The sequence below is a fragment of the Parasteatoda tepidariorum genome, chromosome 9, assembly GCF_043381705.1.
Source record: "Parasteatoda tepidariorum isolate YZ-2023 chromosome 9, CAS_Ptep_4.0, whole genome shotgun sequence".
Lineage (NCBI taxonomy): Eukaryota > Metazoa > Arthropoda > Arachnida > Araneae > Theridiidae > Parasteatoda > Parasteatoda tepidariorum.
Genome location: NC_092212.1, coordinates 75,345,212 through 75,364,805, shown reverse-complemented (window position 1 = coordinate 75,364,805; position 19,594 = coordinate 75,345,212). Strand labels below are relative to the sequence as shown.

At 34.0% G+C, this 19,594-nt stretch overlaps 1 protein-coding gene across 1 annotated transcript in view; it reads left to right on the top strand.

Moving 5' to 3' along the window:
• LOC122272131 (uncharacterized PE-PGRS family protein PE_PGRS54-like) overlaps window positions 1–19,594 on the top strand; it is a gene marked incomplete in the record, with an annotated part of 82,213 nt that overhangs the window by 43,096 nt on the left and 19,523 nt on the right. The window contains 16 exon segments of the mRNA XM_071185859.1: window positions 1,751–2,479; window positions 4,490–4,828; window positions 6,150–6,434; window positions 6,524–6,769; window positions 7,331–7,572; window positions 7,895–8,119; window positions 8,452–8,526; window positions 8,861–8,944; window positions 10,567–10,725; window positions 11,552–11,608; window positions 15,044–15,121; window positions 15,431–15,508; window positions 15,818–15,895; window positions 16,206–16,283; window positions 16,602–16,661; window positions 17,813–17,851. Coding sequence (XP_071041960.1) covers window positions 1,751–2,479; window positions 4,490–4,828; window positions 6,150–6,434; window positions 6,524–6,769; window positions 7,331–7,572; window positions 7,895–8,119; window positions 8,452–8,526; window positions 8,861–8,944; window positions 10,567–10,725; window positions 11,552–11,608; window positions 15,044–15,121; window positions 15,431–15,508; window positions 15,818–15,895; window positions 16,206–16,283; window positions 16,602–16,661; window positions 17,813–17,851 — 2,852 coding nt within the window.

The following is a 19,594-nucleotide window of genomic DNA, read 5'->3' as shown; positions in this document are numbered from 1 at the left end:
AATTACCACTAGCTACCTGCCACATGCTAAGTCAACAAAAAAGTAGCAATTTAAAATTAAATCAACAATTACTCGTTAAATGTTTAAAGTGTATCAGAAAGAGACTCTGAATAACAGAATTTTCATTAAGATGTCCAACGTCTCCATTCAAAATATTGATCTTTCAGAATCCATCAATTTATGGTGGAAAGATTCATGTAGAAGGGGAGTTCCTTAACAATTGGTTCGGGGATGCCATGTAAAAGGGGAGTTCCTTTACAATTGATTCGGGGATGCCATGTAGAAGGGGAGCTCCTTTACAATTGGTTCGGGGATACAATGTAGAAGGGGAGTTTCTTTACAATTGGTTCGGGGGTACAATGCAGAAGGGGAATTCCTTACAAAGTTGTAGTATATACATTAAATATATTTTGCCTTCCCAAATACTTTTAAACAAAGCTCTTTAAAGTCAGTAAGCCTAAGAAACTATCGCACAGGTATATTATTTTTATTGCTGAATTTACTTTTTATAGACGTAGACAATTTCTGGTATGAATTTCTTTTAAAAACATAATTTAATCCAAAAGAATAAGTTTCAAAAATGTGGTTATTAAATGAAAATGACCAATCGATATCAGTCACCGACTCATTAGGTTTGACAAAAAAGTAGCCACGAAGTTACTAGTCTATCGGTCATTGGCTACTAAGTAAAAATGTAAATTTTTAGGTCTACTACTTGGCCCTATAATGAACTTAAGAATTTTTTTCTATGGCTATTGACCAGAAAAATATTAAATTAAATTCTCCCATTGCTTAAGCATTGTATACAATGCTAAATGAGAAAATGGCAAATTATGAAATATGTTTACTTCTATTTACAAGGTATTCAATTTATATGTATTAATTCAAAGTGACTTTTTGTTTTCCCTGATAGTATTCTTTATTTTTTTCCTTTCATACGAGAGTAAATTTTTTTATAATCGCTGTGCATCATTAATAATATTTTGATTAACCGAAATAATAGCCAGGTAGAGGTGTGTTACTCATTACCTGGTGTACACTTGCTCGGTATTCACTACAAATATGAATTTTTCTTAAGTTTGCGATCAAATGCACGGCATTCCGTACAGTTCTGGATACTATTAATAGTATATCATGAATAATAAACAAATAAGTCAATTAAACTGATATTAGTGTCACAAAATAAATTGGTTTTTCGAATAAAGAAAACTTCTTTTTTCTTTGGTCATCAACGCAGTAGTTTTATAAAACAAAATTAAGAGAAAAGTAATAAAGTGGTGTTTCTTTCTCCGTGGTCTGCGAAACCAAACTATCAAATTTTGCCAAAAGAGTATTTGATATACAATGTTTAGGTAAAGTATCTAACTCAGAAAGTATGCAACCTTACGGCAACTTCGTGTGTTCTTTGTGTGTTTTTTTAAAAGTTTTGTCATAAATTATTTCAAATTATAACGGGAAAAATTATGCCTTTATTACATGCTGCAGCTACTTATTGTTATGATGTAGTAGCTAAGAATTATAAGACGTTTTCATTCTTAATAAAAAAAATTGATATTCTAGTCAAGAAAAAAGATTGAGCAGAGTTATTTAAAAATGAGGTTCAATTTGAAAAAAATGTATATTGAGAATGTTTTAAAATCTAACTTTCCAACAGTTGCGATTTGCTCACAGTTTTTTTCTTATTTTCTACTTAAGTGCATGCATTACTCAGTTAAAGACGCTGCTTATTCACACTGTGTTTATTCTATAGGTGTTGGTCCAGAAGTTCGTCCTGGTCGCGGTGGTCATCCTGATCAGGGCGGGTCTCCTGGTCATGGCGGTCCTGGTCCCGATGATCCAACTAGTCAAGGTGGTCTTCCTTATCATGACAGTCCTCTTGGTTACGGTGGTCTTCCTGATCATGACAGTCCTCTTGGTCACGGTGATCCACCTCGTCAAGGTGGTCTTCCTGATGATCATGACAGCCCTCTTGGTTACGGTGGTCTTCCTGATCATGACAGTCCTCTTGGTTACGGTGGTCATCCTCATCATGACAGTCCTCTTGGTCACGGTGGTCCTCCTGATCACGGTAGTTCTCCTGGTCACGGTGGTCCTCTTGATCACGGTATTCCTTCTGGTCACGATGGTACTCCTGATCATAGTGGCCCTATTAGTCCCGATGGTTCTCATGACAATCGTGGTTCTATTAGTCCCGATGATTCTCATGACAATCGTGGTCCTATTAGTCCTGATGGTTCTCATGACAATCGTGGTCCTATTATTCCCGATGGTTCTCATGACCATGGTGGTCCTCATGGTCCTGACATAGGTCTCTACATAAAAGGAATCTATGTTCCAAGTTTTCCATACCCTCTTCAGAATCTCTATGGTCCAGGTCGTCTCTTTCCTCCAGATGGTCTCTTTGCTCCAGGTAGTCTCCGTAGTCTAGGTGATCTCTTTGGTCCAACTGGGTTTTACGGTCCTGGTGGTCAAGGTGAAGGTAAATGTAATTTTATCATTATTATTTTTTCGTTAATGGCGGACAATTGGGTCTATTTCCCATTGGCCTCAGAAATGCCAGATTTGCTACTCTCTTATCGTTACCCAGTTAGCAGCTATGGCTAAGCCACGGCGGTGGAGTAGCGTCACCCACGTCATACAACCACAAACCCGTTTATAGGGCTGGTTACATTCACACAATCACTCAGAAGAAAGGACACAGAACACAGAGAGAGAGAGAGAGATCGAAAGAAACGTCCATGCCCTGAGCGGGACTCGTACCCGCAACCATCGGCCACGCAGTCAGGCACGCTAACCACTCGGCTACCTGGTCGGCATTTTATCATTATAATATGACTGATTTCATGAATTCGAGATGTTGTTATTTAAAATAATATTCATTTAATTTTTATATGGTTTCAGTTATAATATTAGTTGCAACCGTGGAGTATTTGATTTATTTGAACATGTTCGCGTTGCGCACAAGCTACGTATTAGAAACCGTGATATGCACATTGCATTCCTTAGTAAAATTATCGCTCTGTAAAATAATCGCTGGAAGGAAAAAAATAATATTTTTTTTCTTTGAAATCAGAAATCGTAGAAATTAACAACTCATTTAATTGACCTTAATATTGAGGTATATAATAATCAATGCTGTCGTATCTGTGTTTATCCTGATACCGAAACTTTTATTACGAAAAAACTTGCCTAAACTGAATTCTCATTTTATTTTCGTCGCATAAATAATTTATTTTCTATTACCCTGATCATTAATATGAGATTAGAAATTCGAAAGTATTTTGTTTGGCTTATCTTATTTATTTAATTATTTTTTTGTTCGCAATTTAGCGGTTTTTCATCTTCAAATTTCAAAGTAAAAATCTTAATGTATTAGAATGTTGGTGTTTGAATAATCTAGATATTTTATGATGTTTCAAATATAAAGTTGATTTATAACTTTTTGAAAACGAAAATCTCAAAAAAATATTCTGAGTCTTTAATAATTTGTTTTTTTATTGCGAATGTCTTATTTGAATAGTGGGTAAACCCCAGTTTTTGTTCATTTTAATATACAGAGCGTAATATTCCAAATATTACACTTTTCATTATTTTGTCTGACTTAAACCGCTTTTTCCGCACAAGACGTGATACCGGCATAACGGGCTCGTTTATCTTCCGGCAATACATGCTCCAGTAAAATACATTGCAGAAGCAGAAGCTCTTTTCTACTAGTCGGTCTTAGCATTTGTGTCGGCTCAGACATAATGTCGTTTATGGAAACGACATGTCGGACACATCCCCTTAAATAGTACTGACATTTTTTCCCTTTGCATTTGCTCTTACTCATTTGTCTAAGCGTTTTTACAACAATTTTGTAACTGGTTATAACTGGCGCTGATTTATTAGTAAAATAGTAATAAATCAGTGCCAGTTATTATAATCAGTGTCAAAATTGTTGTAAAAACGCTTTGCTGCAAAAGATAAAATAGTATTTTAATGTTTTTCTACATATGAACTAAGAGGCAGAGAGATTACCATGAGTAAAAACTTCTACTAGTAAAGTTCTAAGTAAAACTAACCTCATCATTTGAACGATTATTCTCATTTTATAAATATAGATGACACCACTACTAGTTTTCGTGTGTTCAGCAAAATAAAGATTAAATAGTTTGCTTTGATAAATTGTTAAGAAAATTATTTTAGATTTTCAACTTCCTCAAGTTTTCCCGATCAGGTTTCTACAATGATTCTGTTTTAAAAAGCCTTACATTTGTTTCCCTAGGCACAAGCAAACGATATCGGACAAGCAAAAAAATATGGAAACAAAAATCTAAAATAGGCTTTTCATGCAAGTTGATTATTTATGAAATCTAAGTAACTCATATGAATATGAAAAAGCAGTCAGTTTATAACCATTAAAGTTTGCCTGTTGTCCAAAGAAGACATTAATATTTCATTACATTTCATGGGGACATATCACATGATAAAAATAAAGTTTTTTAATTAGTTGTAGATACAAGTGGTTTTGTTGGTCCTGGTCGTCCAGGAGGCTCTCATCATCCTGGTCATCCAGATGGTTCTAGCTATCCTGTTCGTCCTGGTGATCATCCTAGTCGTCCTGGACGTCCGATTGGTTATCCTGTTCATCCTGGTGATCAGCCTAGTCATCCTGGACGTCCGATTGGTTATCCTGTTCGTCCTGGTGATCAGCCTAGTCGTCCTGGACGTCCGGTTGGTTATCCTGTTCGTCAGATTGGTTACCCTGCTCGTCCGCCTGGTCATCCTGGCAGTTCTGTTGGTCGTCCTAAAGTTCATCCTGAAGGTTCTGGACGTCCTGGTGGTTATGGTATGCTTACTAATATAATCTATAATTGTAAAATAAATAATTTGCTTGTGTGTCCCTCTTATAACTCTAACCATTTGAGCTAGTGACTTGAAATTTAGACTATGGGTAAGAGGGACAATTTCAGCCTCCGATCCGAAAAATCAATCAAACCTTCCCGTTCGGGAAGAACGTTTGAAAAATGGAATTTTTTCATTGGCTTCGAGATTGCCATTTATAGCAATTAGACAGCTACAACTGATTTTCTTTCTTTCAAATATTTTAAAATTACATCTGCGACTTACGGTTAGCTCATAGTAAGCATTAAAAAGATTTCTTGCATGTTATTCAACATTTAATTGTATTTTAATCTTCTGTATCAGATAAACTCAATGATTAGAATGAGAGCATTGATGGATTATATCACCAAATTAATATTCCCAAAGTTATTTGAAACCACGTATTTATTTTGTCTATGGTTATAAACTATGAAACTAAATAATTTTAAATCAGCAGTAATTGAAATAAAAAAAATATAATAAACTTTGTGTTAAAAAACAAAGAGAAAGAAAGAAATTTGAAAAATCAAACTATAATAGACGCCAATGATGCTTCATTAATTTATTAAAATAGAAAAAATCGACAATGACGGTTTCAGCAATTTTGGTAATAAGTAATAACTCAAATAAATAATAGGCTACATTCTCTAAGAAAGATAACACAAAACAAATACATAAATGACGCTAATTCGATTAAGAGAAATGTAAAAAAATTGCCATACTTTTGATGACGCCAATGATGTTTAATTAATTTGAGTAATCGGTACTACTCGTAGTAAGATAATTGTTGCAGCATTAATGGGTACCAAATGTACAAAAGTTGGTACAATGTAATGCATTAGTATATTTGATATCTATTATAATTGCATCAATACAGAGAAGCTTTAAAATAGATACTTTGAATGAGTTTTTTTACGGAAATTCTAAAAGTATAAATAACGTAGACTATCACGTGAGTTGGCCTATCATGAGTTGGAGTTGAAACAGCAATATGACTAATAATTCGCATCGCAGTCAATCTTTTCTTTGATGGGATAAGCTACTAAAAACGTATTTTTCTTAATCTTATATCGTAAAGCCACCAGCAAGGATAAAATATAACAATAAATTTAGAAAGAGGAATTAATTTCGTTTTATTAACTATCCAGGTATATGTTTTTCAGTTTAATATAGTGATTGTATATTTTTTTCACTCTGTGCTTGGTATTCAGATAATACTAATATAAATGCTCACTAGTATTTCTTAAGTTAAATAGCATTCAATCAAAACAATTTGAATTCTGTAGATGTTGGTCCCGGTGGAACTGGTCGTCCTGTTCGTCCGGGTGGATCTGGTATCCCTGGTAAACCGAGTGGTTCTGGCTATCCTGTTTTTCCAGGTTCATATGGTCGTCCTAGTCGTCCGGGACCTCATCCTAGTGGTGTGGGTCCTCATCCCAATCGTTCGGGTCGTCCTCCTGACCGTCAGCCTGGCCGTCCTGGTAGTTCTGTTCATAAAGTTCGTCCGAGTGGTCTTGGTCGCCCGAGTGGTTCTGGACATCCTAGTGGGTTTGGACGTCCTGGTGTTCATGGTATGCTTACTAATATAATATTAATCTATATCCTTACTAATATTTGTCAGGTAAAATAGAACCCTATTTAAACAATGAGTATTCTGCAGGTGTTGGTCCCGGTGCACCTGGTGGTTCTGCTCGCCCTGGTGGTTCTGGTCATCCTGTTCGTCCAGGTCGTCCGGGTGGTTTAGGTCATCCTGTTCGTCCAGGTCGTCCGGATGGTTCTGTTCGTCCTAGTCGCCCGGGTGGTTCCGGTCGTCCTAGTCGTCTCGGTGGTTCTGGTCATCCTAATCGCTTGGGAGGTTCTGATCGTCCTAGTCGCCTCGGTGGTTCTCATTATCCTGATGGTTATGGTATGCTTACTTATATATCTCACCCCGGCAAGAAAAATGACATAAGTCAAAAAACAGCAATTTTGAAGTTGTGTCAATAAAGAATATGTATGAAGTGTCCCATCAAACTCAAAAAAAGTCTCATCTCTAGATTGTGTTATTTCAGAACGAGCTTTGTATAGTATTCTCTAAATTGATTTTTCTCAAATGCTAATTTTTGACTTGTGGCACTTTTCCAGCCAGGGTGCTATATTCTTGTGGCAATATGAAATTTAATTTCCTGAATTTCACATGCTTACAATTCAATTACTAGGCTCTTTTTAAGTAAATTATGCTTACTTATTTGACTTAATTATGAAGTATTTATAAATAATTTACGCAAATTCAGACTTACGTGTAAGCCATGTCAATTATATCAAACCAGATGGTCGCAAATAAGAGGTATAGCGCAGATTGTATGTTGATTCTTTAGGGAATTGGGTGGCTAGATTTACATTTTTTGTATTATTTTTCTTTTTACTCAAGTTTCTTTACATTTATCAGGTAAAATAGCACCTAATTTAAACAATGTATATTTTGCAGGTGTTGGCACCGTTGTACATGGTGGTTCTGCTCGTCCTAGTCTCCCGGGTGTGTCTGGTCATCCTGGTCGCCCAGGTGTTTCTGTACCTCCTGTTCTTCCGGCTGGTTCTAGTCGTCCGGGGGGCTTCAAGCCTCCTGGTCGTCCAGGTAGTTTTGGTCATCTTGGTCACCCGAGTGTTGCTGGTCGCCCTGGTACTTCTAATCATCCAATTGGTCCAGGTCGTCCTAATGGTTATGGTATGGTATGCTTATATATATTATGCTAATATATTCTTAACTTATTACGGCATACTAATTTATTTTTTAGCAAAATTGAAGCTGACTTCATGAATTTGATAAACTGACAATTCAAGTAATTCAATTTAAGTTAACTTATTGAACTTAATTATAAAGTATTTACATATAATTTGAGCTGATTTAAACTTACGTGTAGGCCATATAAATTATATCAAAGCAGGTGGTTGCAAATAAGAGTTAGAGAGCATATTGTATATTGATTCTCTAAGGAATCAGGTGGTAATTTAGTATTTTTTGTACTATTTTTCTCTCTAATCTTTCTTACAGTTCGTAGGTAAAATAGCATCCTATTTAAGCAGTGTATATTTTGTAGGTCCTTCTGGTTCTGTCCATCCTGGTCGTCCGGGTGGTACTGGCTATCCTGGTATTTCTGGTCTCCCTGTGCGTCCGGGTGTTCCTAGTCGCCCGGGTAGTTTCGGTCTTCCTGATCGTCCGGGTGGATCTGGTCGTCCTGGAAGCTCTAACCATCCGGTTGGATCTGGTCGTCCCAATGTTCATGGTAAATGCTTATAAATATCTTCTTATGGAAAAATTAAGACTAATTTCATGAATTTGACGTGCTGACAATTCAAATGCAATCTGTACATTTATAAGTAAATTTATTAAGGCATAATCCGGAATTATTTATAAATAATCTGAGCTAATTTACACCTATGCTTGAGCCATGAAAATTAAATCAAAACAGATGGTTGCAAATAGCGCAGATTGTATAAAGAATCGGGTGGCTAGATTAGCATTTTTTGTACTATTTCTCTTTACTCTTCATACTCTTTTACATTTCTCATGTGACATAGCACCCTATTTAAACAATGTCAATTTTGTAGGTGTTGGTCCTGCTGGTCCCGGTGGACGTGCTGGTCCCGGTGGACGTGCTGGTTCTGTTCGTCCTGCTGGTCCTGGTATGTTTATTATTATATTCCTGTTGCATTTCCAAAACTAATTATATGGATTTGACAATTCAATATTTCAAATACTGTCTGAGTACTTTTTTAATGCAGTTTAAGCTAAAGTTGGTTTCAACTATAGAGTATTTATAAATTATTTTGCTTATTCATACTTATTTGTAAGTCTTATCAATAATATGGTAGCAGAGGGATGCATATAAGAGGGGGGGTACAAATTATCTGTAGACTCTTAAGAGGATCGGGTGGGAAGGTACTACGCTTCGCACTATTTTTTTTCTTTTTTACTCTTAGGTTAAATCGCATACGAGTTAAACGATGTTTTTTCTAGGTGTTGGTCCTGGTGGCCCAGGTAGTCCTGGTGGACGTACTGGTCCCGGTGTACCTGGTGGTTCTGCACGTCCTGGTGGTCACGGTAAGCTTACCATTATATTATTATTGCAAAATTTAAATCTTTTGACAAGTATATTTTAAATACAGTCTATGCCAGTTTAAAAAATTTAAATTAATAAATTGGAGTCATCTGCAGAATATAGTATATATAAATAATTTGAGCTTATACACACTAGCATGTCTTATCAATTGTATTGGTGTAAAATGCAAATTGTAAATAAACTCTTTAAGGAATTGGTTGGGAAAATTAACAATTTTGAAGAATTTTGCTTAGAGATAAGTTATAGTAAAAAAATATTAAATTCGATTTTAACATGCAGATTTGTACACAAATTTGCAATATCATGGATACTGCATTACTTACGGTGAAGTTTTCTAGGAAGACGATAGCTTTAAAGCACAACTGAATTCAACAGAATTGTCATAGTTTAAGAAAATCAGCTTTCTTTTCTTTTGTAAAGGTTGTAATCCCACTAATTGTCTTATGTTAAAACTTTCCTTCGATATTAAAAATTTGTAAGCGTCACCACTATCTTTGATCCGCAGCACAAAAACTATTGAACTTATAGATTTTGAGATTACTAAGACGTGAAGATAAAATGTATAAGGAGTAAGATGACTTAATACAATTTTGCATTTGATTGGTAATTCGAGAATTATTAACTGTTTAATTTGTAGTAAAAAAAAGCATCTGATATATTTTGACCTTGAAATGGAAGCTATTGACATAGCAACAGAAAATATTAAATGATTTTCAGACACTTAAAAGAGTTTTATTGATGACTGTTAGAGATTTGAGTGGCGAAAACGAATTAGTTTCAATTCCTTTTTGACCACAGCCTCAGAGTTCCTTGAATTCAGATGTTTGAAGATCATTATTTTACCATTATATATTTCAATAAGGTTCCCAACGCCTTATGTATAACACATTGAATTTTGTGTATATTAATACACGTAGAAATTTATAAGCTTAAAACTATAACTAGTACGATACTTCTTCAAAAAACATACCGACCTGGTTTTAATTGTTGTAGTTCATCTACGTCACACTGGAGCTGCCCAATAGGCTATTTGCGAGGGTCAGGGAAACATCCCTGAGAATGATCCGAAGACATGCCATCATAATTTTGATAACTTTACGGTAGAACAGTCTAACGAGGACAATACCGCACATCCACAGATCCCAGGCAAACTGATCCAAGTGGTCCCCCACCCGCACACTGACCGCAGCCAGTGATGATTGACTTTGGTGTTGCTGGGACCCGTGTCTGGACTATCTGTCCACTGCAGGACTCCTCGAGGTAGAACAAAACATAAATCAAACTTTTAAATACTTATTTTGTATTTCAAGAATTTCACATTCTATTGTTATTTTTTAACACTTATTGTTCTACACTTACTGTTGTTCTACACTTATTGTTATTCTACACTTATTGTTATTTATTCTACACTCATTGTTATTTATTCTACACTTATTGTTATTTATTCTACACTCATTGTTATTTATTCTACACTTATTGTTATTTATTCTACACTTATTGTTATTTATTCTACACTTACTGTTACTTATTAGTGTTATTTACTCTGCATTTTGCTGCGTTGACCGGATGATATTGATGCTAAATTTATGATATTATTCTATAGGATGGGGTCCTGATGGCTTCCATGGTTATGGAGATCCGATTCGTCGAGGTGCTCCTTTTGGTCCTGGTGTGCTCCCTGGTCTTGGTATTCCTAGGGGATCTGGTGGCCTTCCTTATCCCGGTGGTGTTATTCTCCCTGGTAGAAAAATTGTTGGTGAAGGTAGGCTTATTATTGAATTAAATTTGGTTAATTGGTAGATATTTTGAAAATTATTGTCAGCTATTTTGACTATTTGTTGCTAACACGTCTGTCACTCGAGAGCTGTTGAGTAATTTAAGCAAAGATTAATATATTTCTTCTTACACATCATGGATTAAGGAATAAGAAGAGCTGATGTTTTAAATTAATTTTCGCTTTTACATGGAAGAGAAATTTTGTAAAATTTATCTTTTGCAAAATTTATTTTTGTCATTCTTTCAAAAAGTAGAGAAAACATGGAAAATATTACAGAACAATGAAAAAAAGGGAAAAGGAAAATAATAATAATAAAAATTAATATATAAAAAAAAAATCCGAAAAAAAATAAAAATCCAGAAAATAAAAGATATGATCTTTTCTTCAGTTCATACGTATATAATCGTGTGAGCTGATGAAAAGATATCTTTTATTTTCCAGTTATTTATTTATTTTTTTCTTCTTTTTATTATTTTTTTTTATTAATTATTAATTTTTTTCTTCTTTTTCCCTTTTTTTCATTTCTCCGTTATTTTTTTTTTCATTGTTCTGTAAAATTTTCCATGTTTTCTCTACTTTATGAACTTATTTTATAAGTTCTATATACCTGCAGTTTATGCGCAGTAAATAAAACTTACTTTTTATTAATTTTCTTCGTTTTTTCTTTTGTGCTTTTTGTATTTATTTATTATGCAATATATATATATATATATATATATAACTTGTAACTTGTAAATATAACTTGTAAATTATAATCTTATTACTATTATAGTTAATGAATATTTTGTGATTCTTTGTGTTTGCTTTAAAGATTGCTGTTGCTGTAGCTGTGGCCGTAAAAAGGGGAGAGCTGACCTTCTGTTCAGAGGTTTGACCTTTTAAATTTTTCGTTATGACAAAAAAATCTAGTTTAATTTTCGTTTTATAAGTTAACGTAATTAGGATACGATGACAAATTCGGTATTTCCCCGTTAACAGCACCTATCCAGGCAATTCTTAAGACTCTAAACATTGAGTTATGAAAACCTCAACAAGTAATGCAAGTAGATATCATTTTATGAGCAGTGAATCCTGAAATGTGTTTCTTTTATCAGCATTTGTATTTGATGGAAAAAGAATCACCCAACGAAGACATGCTTTTTGTTTCTGTTCCAAATAAAGTTCTCTGAATTTCGTCATATTAAAAATTACCTATGTTATAGTCTATATATGGGGGGATAGTAGTTATCGACAAAGTCAACCTGCATCTACGAAGAGGTACCCCGACACCGAATCGAGTTAACATGTCTTACATACTAGTGAATTGCAATTGTATTTTTGTAGTGGTAGAGACACTACACAACTCCGCCCCCAGATTCATAACTGTGAGAAAATTCGGTGAACGGATACCACTAGTTGATTCATTGCTGTTTTAGTGAGTAACCGAGAGAGCGGTATTAAGATCACCGGACTTCTTAAATGCTGATTCTGTATTAAGCTGTATTAAGTAAGCCGCTAATTAAAAAAGCTTCCATTCCTCTCTAACTATGCCAGAAGTTATAAACGTGCTTGTCTCATTTATTATTTTTTGAAATTGTAAAGTAGAACATTTGTAATCTGATAAATTTTGCGGCAAAAAGATTCCTAATAACTCTCCCTCCCCTAAATATTAAAAAAAAATGACCCCTTATATTTTCAAATATATTCGTTAAATATTTTAACAAAATTGTATAAAATGTTTAAAAAGAAAAGTATCACCCCAAAAAAATTATTATGGAGAGTAGACCCTTTTTGTACCCTACTGTGGGCACCTTTGTTACTTACATCTATTACTCCACCAAGTGCGATAAAATGCCGAACACTATCTTTCAATAATTCGAGAATATTTTGTCCTCTTTCAGAAGGAAATAAAATCGTTACAATTTCTTTTTTTTTTCTTTTTGAAAAAAGTTAATGGTTGGAGGAAGATTTTTTACATACTTCAGGTTTTTACACACTTTCTGGATACCGGAAAAATATTTGAATTTTCAGTTTGTTAAGGTACCCCTCCTTCCCTTTGTTGGTGATTATGAAATTTATGAAATTTTATGCAATTCTATTTTTTAATTAAAGTGAGTAATCTTTAGAAGGATTAAAATAAATTCGAAATTATATTGATAACTTTCACATGGATTTACTTAACGATCATATAAATATGCTTTTGCAAGAATCTAAATTCTTATTATTAACTAAATTAATGTACTTCCAAACCGCCTTGTAGAGAAATTTAAATAAATAACTTTTCATATTTCAAAGTTAATAATACGAATCTGCACTCAATATGAAATACATACACCAAAAAGGCATTACATTACGATCACCCTCCATCTATAACAATGGGCTGGCCCAGGTTTTCATGGTTTCTCGCCCAGGAACAATGCTTTCATTAGGCACAATAGGACCCATAATCCTCATAGAACCAGGTTCACCCATTCATGGCAACAGTTTTTCCTGTGGGGGATGGTGTTTACCAAAAGGATAATGCACCATGTCATAAGGGTCGAATCGTCATGGATTGGTTCGAGGAACATTCCAGTGACTTTCAAGTCATTTCTTGGCCCCCCAAATTCACCTGACCTTAATCTAATAGAGCATTTGTGGTTCTACTTGGAAAACCAAATTCGTACTGCCACGCTACCCCCTCACAATGTGAGGGAATTGCAGGATCAGTAGGTGAGTGCTTGGTATCAGATACCTTAGACTACCTATCAGCACCTTGTGGAATCAATGCCACGGCGGGTGCTAGCAGTTTTGAGGGCTAAAGGTGGTCCTACATGTTATTAGCATTGTGGTCATAATGCAATGGCTCTTCGGTGTATAGTGCACATGCAAGTACATGTATATATGGTTCAGCAATAACATATAACATTTTTAAAATTAAAAAAATATTCTCTCTGTACGTTTTGTTATTAAGCACTAAAGTTTAGGCATGAAAACCGACAATTTTTTTTCCAGTCATACATTAAAAGACTATCACTTGAAAACATATATCCGCATCCGGTGCAATTGGCATCTCTACATTACATACCATTACGAAAATCATTTAAAAATGCACCAAAACAATTTTTCATTTCAGACTAATACAAAAAACTGTCATTTAGTCATGTTAATTTCTTCTTATATTATTCTAAGACAAAGTTTGAAAGATAAGTCTTCATCACCTTTGAAATAATCTTATTGTTCAACGTAAACTGCATTACACTTATTTACTGAGGCTCTTTACATCGTTTGGCCCATAAGGCATCCAGCCTATTTCTCCATGCTTCCTGGTCTGGGGATCTGGCTTGCTTGGCATCTGGCTTTCTCTGATCCTTTAAATTTTTCTCTTTTATAATCCGCCTTCATTCGTAGCTGTGGCAAGCCTTGGTCTTCCTCTTTTTCTCTTTCCCTGATGACCCCAAGAAAGAGAAACATGCACTAGATTTTCTCTTTGCATTCTCAATACGTGTACCATCCATTTCCACCTACTCTCATTGATTTAATTTTCCGTTGCAGTTTGTTTGTTTTTCTAATATTGTTTTGTTTCTGATTTTAACAGTTCAAACGACTTTGAAAATTTTTCAGGACAGTTATTTCGAAGAAAATACCACGGGTTTTCGGATGTTTGATTTTCTAAGGTCCCATGTTTCAGAGCCATATTATACAATTGCTCAGAAGATTGCTTTATTGATATTTATTTTGGTTTTGCATTGAATGCTCGTTGTCTTCCGGTATTTTTCGAGGTAAAAAAAGAGTCATATCCTATTAAAAACAGAATCATATCTTATAGGAAACAGTGTCACATCTTATAAAAACAGTGTCACGCCTTATTATAAACAGAGTCATATCTTATAAAAAACAGTGTCACATCTTATTAAAAGCAGTCATATCTTCTTATAAACGGAGTCATTTTAATATCTGCCTATATTCTTAGAATGCGGTCAAGGACAGAACCGATATCGGGAAATTCATCGACGTTTTAAATTTTGTCATTATCATTTCTTAGTTTTCTTTGAGATTTTTCATTTAATCTCATATTTTGGCTTTTATTTTCGTTCCTGTTTCTGCCAAACCAGTCCAAAGCCCGGATAAAATGGAGAGGTTAGAGTGAAGGGCTAGTCCCCCGTCCTCGTAAAACTCTAGCAACTACATTATATGAGTGGTTAAAAAACCTTTGACTTAGATTTTTTTTTATTATTCTTACGGAACATAACATATTTAATGCCACATACCATCCTGAAATGTGCAATTGAAATGAACTATTAAAACAATAGAATAAAATTATTTTATTTTTATTATCCGTAAGGTCGTTCTGCTGCTGGTGCTGATGATAAACTTTCTACTGCCGATAGCGAAGTTCAAGACGAGAACGACAACTATGAAGGTACTGCTACAATTTTATTTCCTAACTATACACGAATATTTTCTCACCTTTATCTTGAGACACGCATCCGGTAAAATTGATGAGAGTGTATAATGACCGTATAATTTAATTTAGTTTAGAATAAATCAAAAAATTTACATTATTCTACTACATTATACGACAGGCTAAAAGTACTCTTAACTTGAGTTTTTTTTAAAATTATTCTTATGGTATATTACATATTTAATAACATATACCGTACTGAAATGTTCAATTGAAATGAACTATTGAAATAATCGAATCAAATTATTTTATTTAATTATCCGGAAGGTTATTCTACTGCTGATGTTGCTGATAGACTTTCTGCTGCTGATAGCGAAGTTCAAGACGAGATTGACAACTATGAAGGTACTGTTACAAGTTTATTTCCTAACTATACACGAATATTTTCTCCCTTTTATCTTGAGACACGTATCCGATAAAATTTATGAGAGTGCATAATGGCCGTATAATTTAATTTAGTTTAGAATAAATCAAAAAATTTACATTATTCTACTATATTATACGAGAGGCTAAAAATACTCTTAACTTGAGTTTTTTTTAGAATTATTATGATGGTATATTACATATTTAATGACATATACCGCGCTGAAATATTCAATTGAAATGAACTATTGAAACAATCGAATCAAATTATTTTATTTCATTATCCGGCAGGTTATTCTACTGCTGATGTTGCTGATAGACTTTCTGCCGTCGATAGCGACATTCAAGACGAGAGCGACAACTATGAAGGTACTGCTACAAGTTTATTTCCTAACTATACACGAATATTTTCTCACCCTTGTCTTGAGACACGTATCCGCTAAAATTTATGAGAGTGCATAATGACCGTATAATTTAATTTAGTTTAAAATAAATCGAAAAATCTACATTATTCTACTACATTATACGAGAGGCTAAAAATACTCATAACTTGAGTTTTTTTTCAAAATCATTCTTATTGTATATTACATATTTAATGACATATACCGTTCTGAAATGTTCAATTGAAATGAACTATTTAAACAATCGAATCAAATTATTTTATTTCATTATCCGAAAGGTTATTCCACTGCTGATGCTGTTGATAGACTTTCTGCTGCTGATAGCGAAATTCAAGACGAGAACGACAACTATGAAGGTACTGTTACAAGTTTATATCCTATCTATACACGAATATTTTCTCACTTTTGTCTTGAGATGCGTATCCAGTTAAATTGATGTTAGTATACAATGACCGTATAATTTAATTTAGTTTAGAATTAAAAATAATTCATTAGTATTTTACTACATTGTACGAGAGGCTAAAAAAACTCTAATTTGGTTATTTTTTAAATATTCTTACAGTATATGACATATTTAATGCCATATACCGTGCTGAAATATTCGTGATGAAATGTGCAATTGAGATGAACTATTGAAAGAATAGAATCAAGTTATTCTATTTTATTATCCGAAGGTTATTCTACTGTTGATGCTGCTGATAGCGAAGTTCAAGACGAGGACGACAACTATGAAGGTACCGTTGCAAGTTTATCTCTTGACTATACACGAATATTTTCTCACCTCAATCGTCAGATACGCATCCGGTGAAATTTATGCGAGTGCATAACGACCATAATTAATTAATTTAGATTACATTAATTTAGAATAAAAAAAATTTAAAACATAAATGTGATAATAAAACATAAAACACCTGATGTTTCTCTTTACAAATATAAAATAAATGTTAACTTGTTGTTTATAATAACACTTGGACAAGCCAAGCTCACCAGCCATTGATATTTTGTAAACTAAATCAAGATGGTGGTCCTTCTGTTGGGTAAGTTAACACCGCAAGAGTGAAAGTACGTTATGGTTCTGAAACCCACGTATAGATGGCAGCACCAATCAGTCATAAGGTCACTTCCTCAATTTAGACATAGATCGGAAGGGGGAGGATATTAACTGCGGATTTTTGTACCCATGCTACTGCTCAGAGACTAACCACAAGACTTTCGATTCCACAGATTTTACGAGAACATATATCCCGTGTACTTGGTGGGTCTTAGTGGAGTCGAGAATCGAACATAGGCCCCGACGGGAGTTCGTTTTTCTAACCACTGGGCTACCAAGGCCAAATAAATTTTATTATTTTATTAATAAATAATGTTCTTAATTTTTCCTAATTCTTAAACGAGAAGAGATTTTTACCACCTGAGTCACGACTAAAAATGAATTTTATGATATTTGAAGTATAAATTGTATTTTTAACTTTTAAAATCAAACTAATTTGAAACACCTAACAAGAAATGACAGTTTCATGTGAAAATATTAAGTGAGTCCCAATTCCTGCACTCACTGATACGAAACTTTTTTTCTCTACTACTTCAACAGAGAATGTCTAAATCGGGACATTATTTCTTTTGTAGGTGCGTAATAAATAAATAAAAGAATACTCTGAATAATTTATGATCTAATGATCGGGTTTTCACTTTCTAGAATACAATGGTTTGAACATTTAAAATTGATCCCTAGTAAGCGAAGATAGGATCATCAATTATTCAAAGTTATTCTTTTTTTTTCGCAATGCACTTCACATCTAAATTCTTCTTATAAGAGTAAGACTCTACTTACTTATTCGTTATTTTATATTAATTGGTTTGCTTAATTATTTTCTTTAAAATTTAGATAACGTTGATTCTGATGTTGCGAAAGCAGAACATAGAGGTAGGAGAATCAATACCCATTTATTTTAAATTTTTATTTTATTAAATGAAGCATACAGTTATTAGTAACGTGCTAATTTTAATTGCAATTAAATATAAATTATTTTATTAATTTTCTAAAATCCAACGTAAAAATACTCCAAAGTGTAGTATTTTTTTTTGTTGATCAAAATAATTTTTGATTGTAAAAGTTTGGTAAGCGATAACCTTATCAAGCAGTTAACGCGCGTGGCGTGTCTCAAGTCAAGCACGTGACGTTCAAATTTAACTTGTTTGGGTAACTGGATTATAATCCTGACATTGAAGCACTGATATCATTTACGTACTATTCCGCACGCACCTGTACATAAGCTTAAGCTGTTCAATTGAAAAGTTTAAGTAACTGTTTAAGTTAAAAAGTTTATGTTAAGAAGTTAATGTTAATAATGCGTTTTTTTTAATAGCATATGCACGACTATCAAGAAGTATACACTATTAACGTAATGGAATAGTTAAGAAGCATGCACATTTTTTTAAAAATGAAACGGATCGTCTGGGTTGATTGTTAAAACAACGAAATTAATAAAACAATAACAGCTTCATTAATAAAACAATATAAATTAGTCACGAAAAACTAGCATAACTATCCCACATCTTTTCAGAACAGTTCCGCAGTAAAGGTGGGGGATCACTTTGATCAGCCTGCGTAGGGACCGAGGGTATTTGGTACTCGTCCTCGTTAAATTATTCTACCGTTAAGGGCTTGACTTCGCACGCAGCATCGGGCTACCAAAGCAGTCCCTCTGCACAAAAATTGTGATGACATGTCTTCGTACCATCCTCTGGGATATCTCCCTGACCATCACCGATAACCCATTGTGGCTTAGGTGAGGCGTTCGCCTTCCAATGAGGTGAAACGGGTTCGAATCCCAGCGATGACTGATCGATACAAATCCTACACCCTGCTCGAACCATGCTACACAGTGCTAACGTAAATTATCCTCAGTGGTAGACGGAGCATGGATTAGAGTCCCCTTGCCGTGAGGTCATCCTTGGGAGGATTTCGTGGTTTTTCTCTCCATGTAACTCAAATGCCGGTTGGTTCCATCAAAAAGTACTCTACGAACTCAAATTTCTCCCACTACTTGAACCATGAGTTCCCTTGTCTTCTGGATTGAGTGTAAAATTACAAGGATACGGAGTTGAACATTAGTAGTCGTAAACTTAAAAATTGGGTAGGCTGTTCAACGATGGTTATATTATGAAAAAAATAACCCATTGTGCTGCACTACCAATGACGTAAGGAAAGTAAGTTACTACCGACCTTTCCAGAACTGTTCATATCTAGCGTAATTGGGAAATTCTCAAAAGTTGGTAGTATTCTACAAATCTAATCTTCAAACTTGGAAAGCAAATAAAATTAAATTAAATACATTGTAGGATTCCTTGAGTAAATTTATAGTTATTTCTAGAGTAGCCAAGTTCTTACGCCCATATTCTTGATGGATCTAATGTATACCAAAGGCATTTTTTTAATAGTTTCTAAATTTGTAAAATCAAAAAATAATGTAATAAAGTTTAAATAAAATGTTTACTTAACAAATAATTTCCTTAATAAATGATAAATGATTGAAGTTTTTGAAAAGAAGTAATCTTGTGTTTTGATGCTTGTCCAAATGTGCTCTTTAAGTATGTTTTTATGAAACATTTTTGAGAAAAAGTCTCACTCCTTACTCATGAATAAAGCCCGGAATTTCAGGCAATA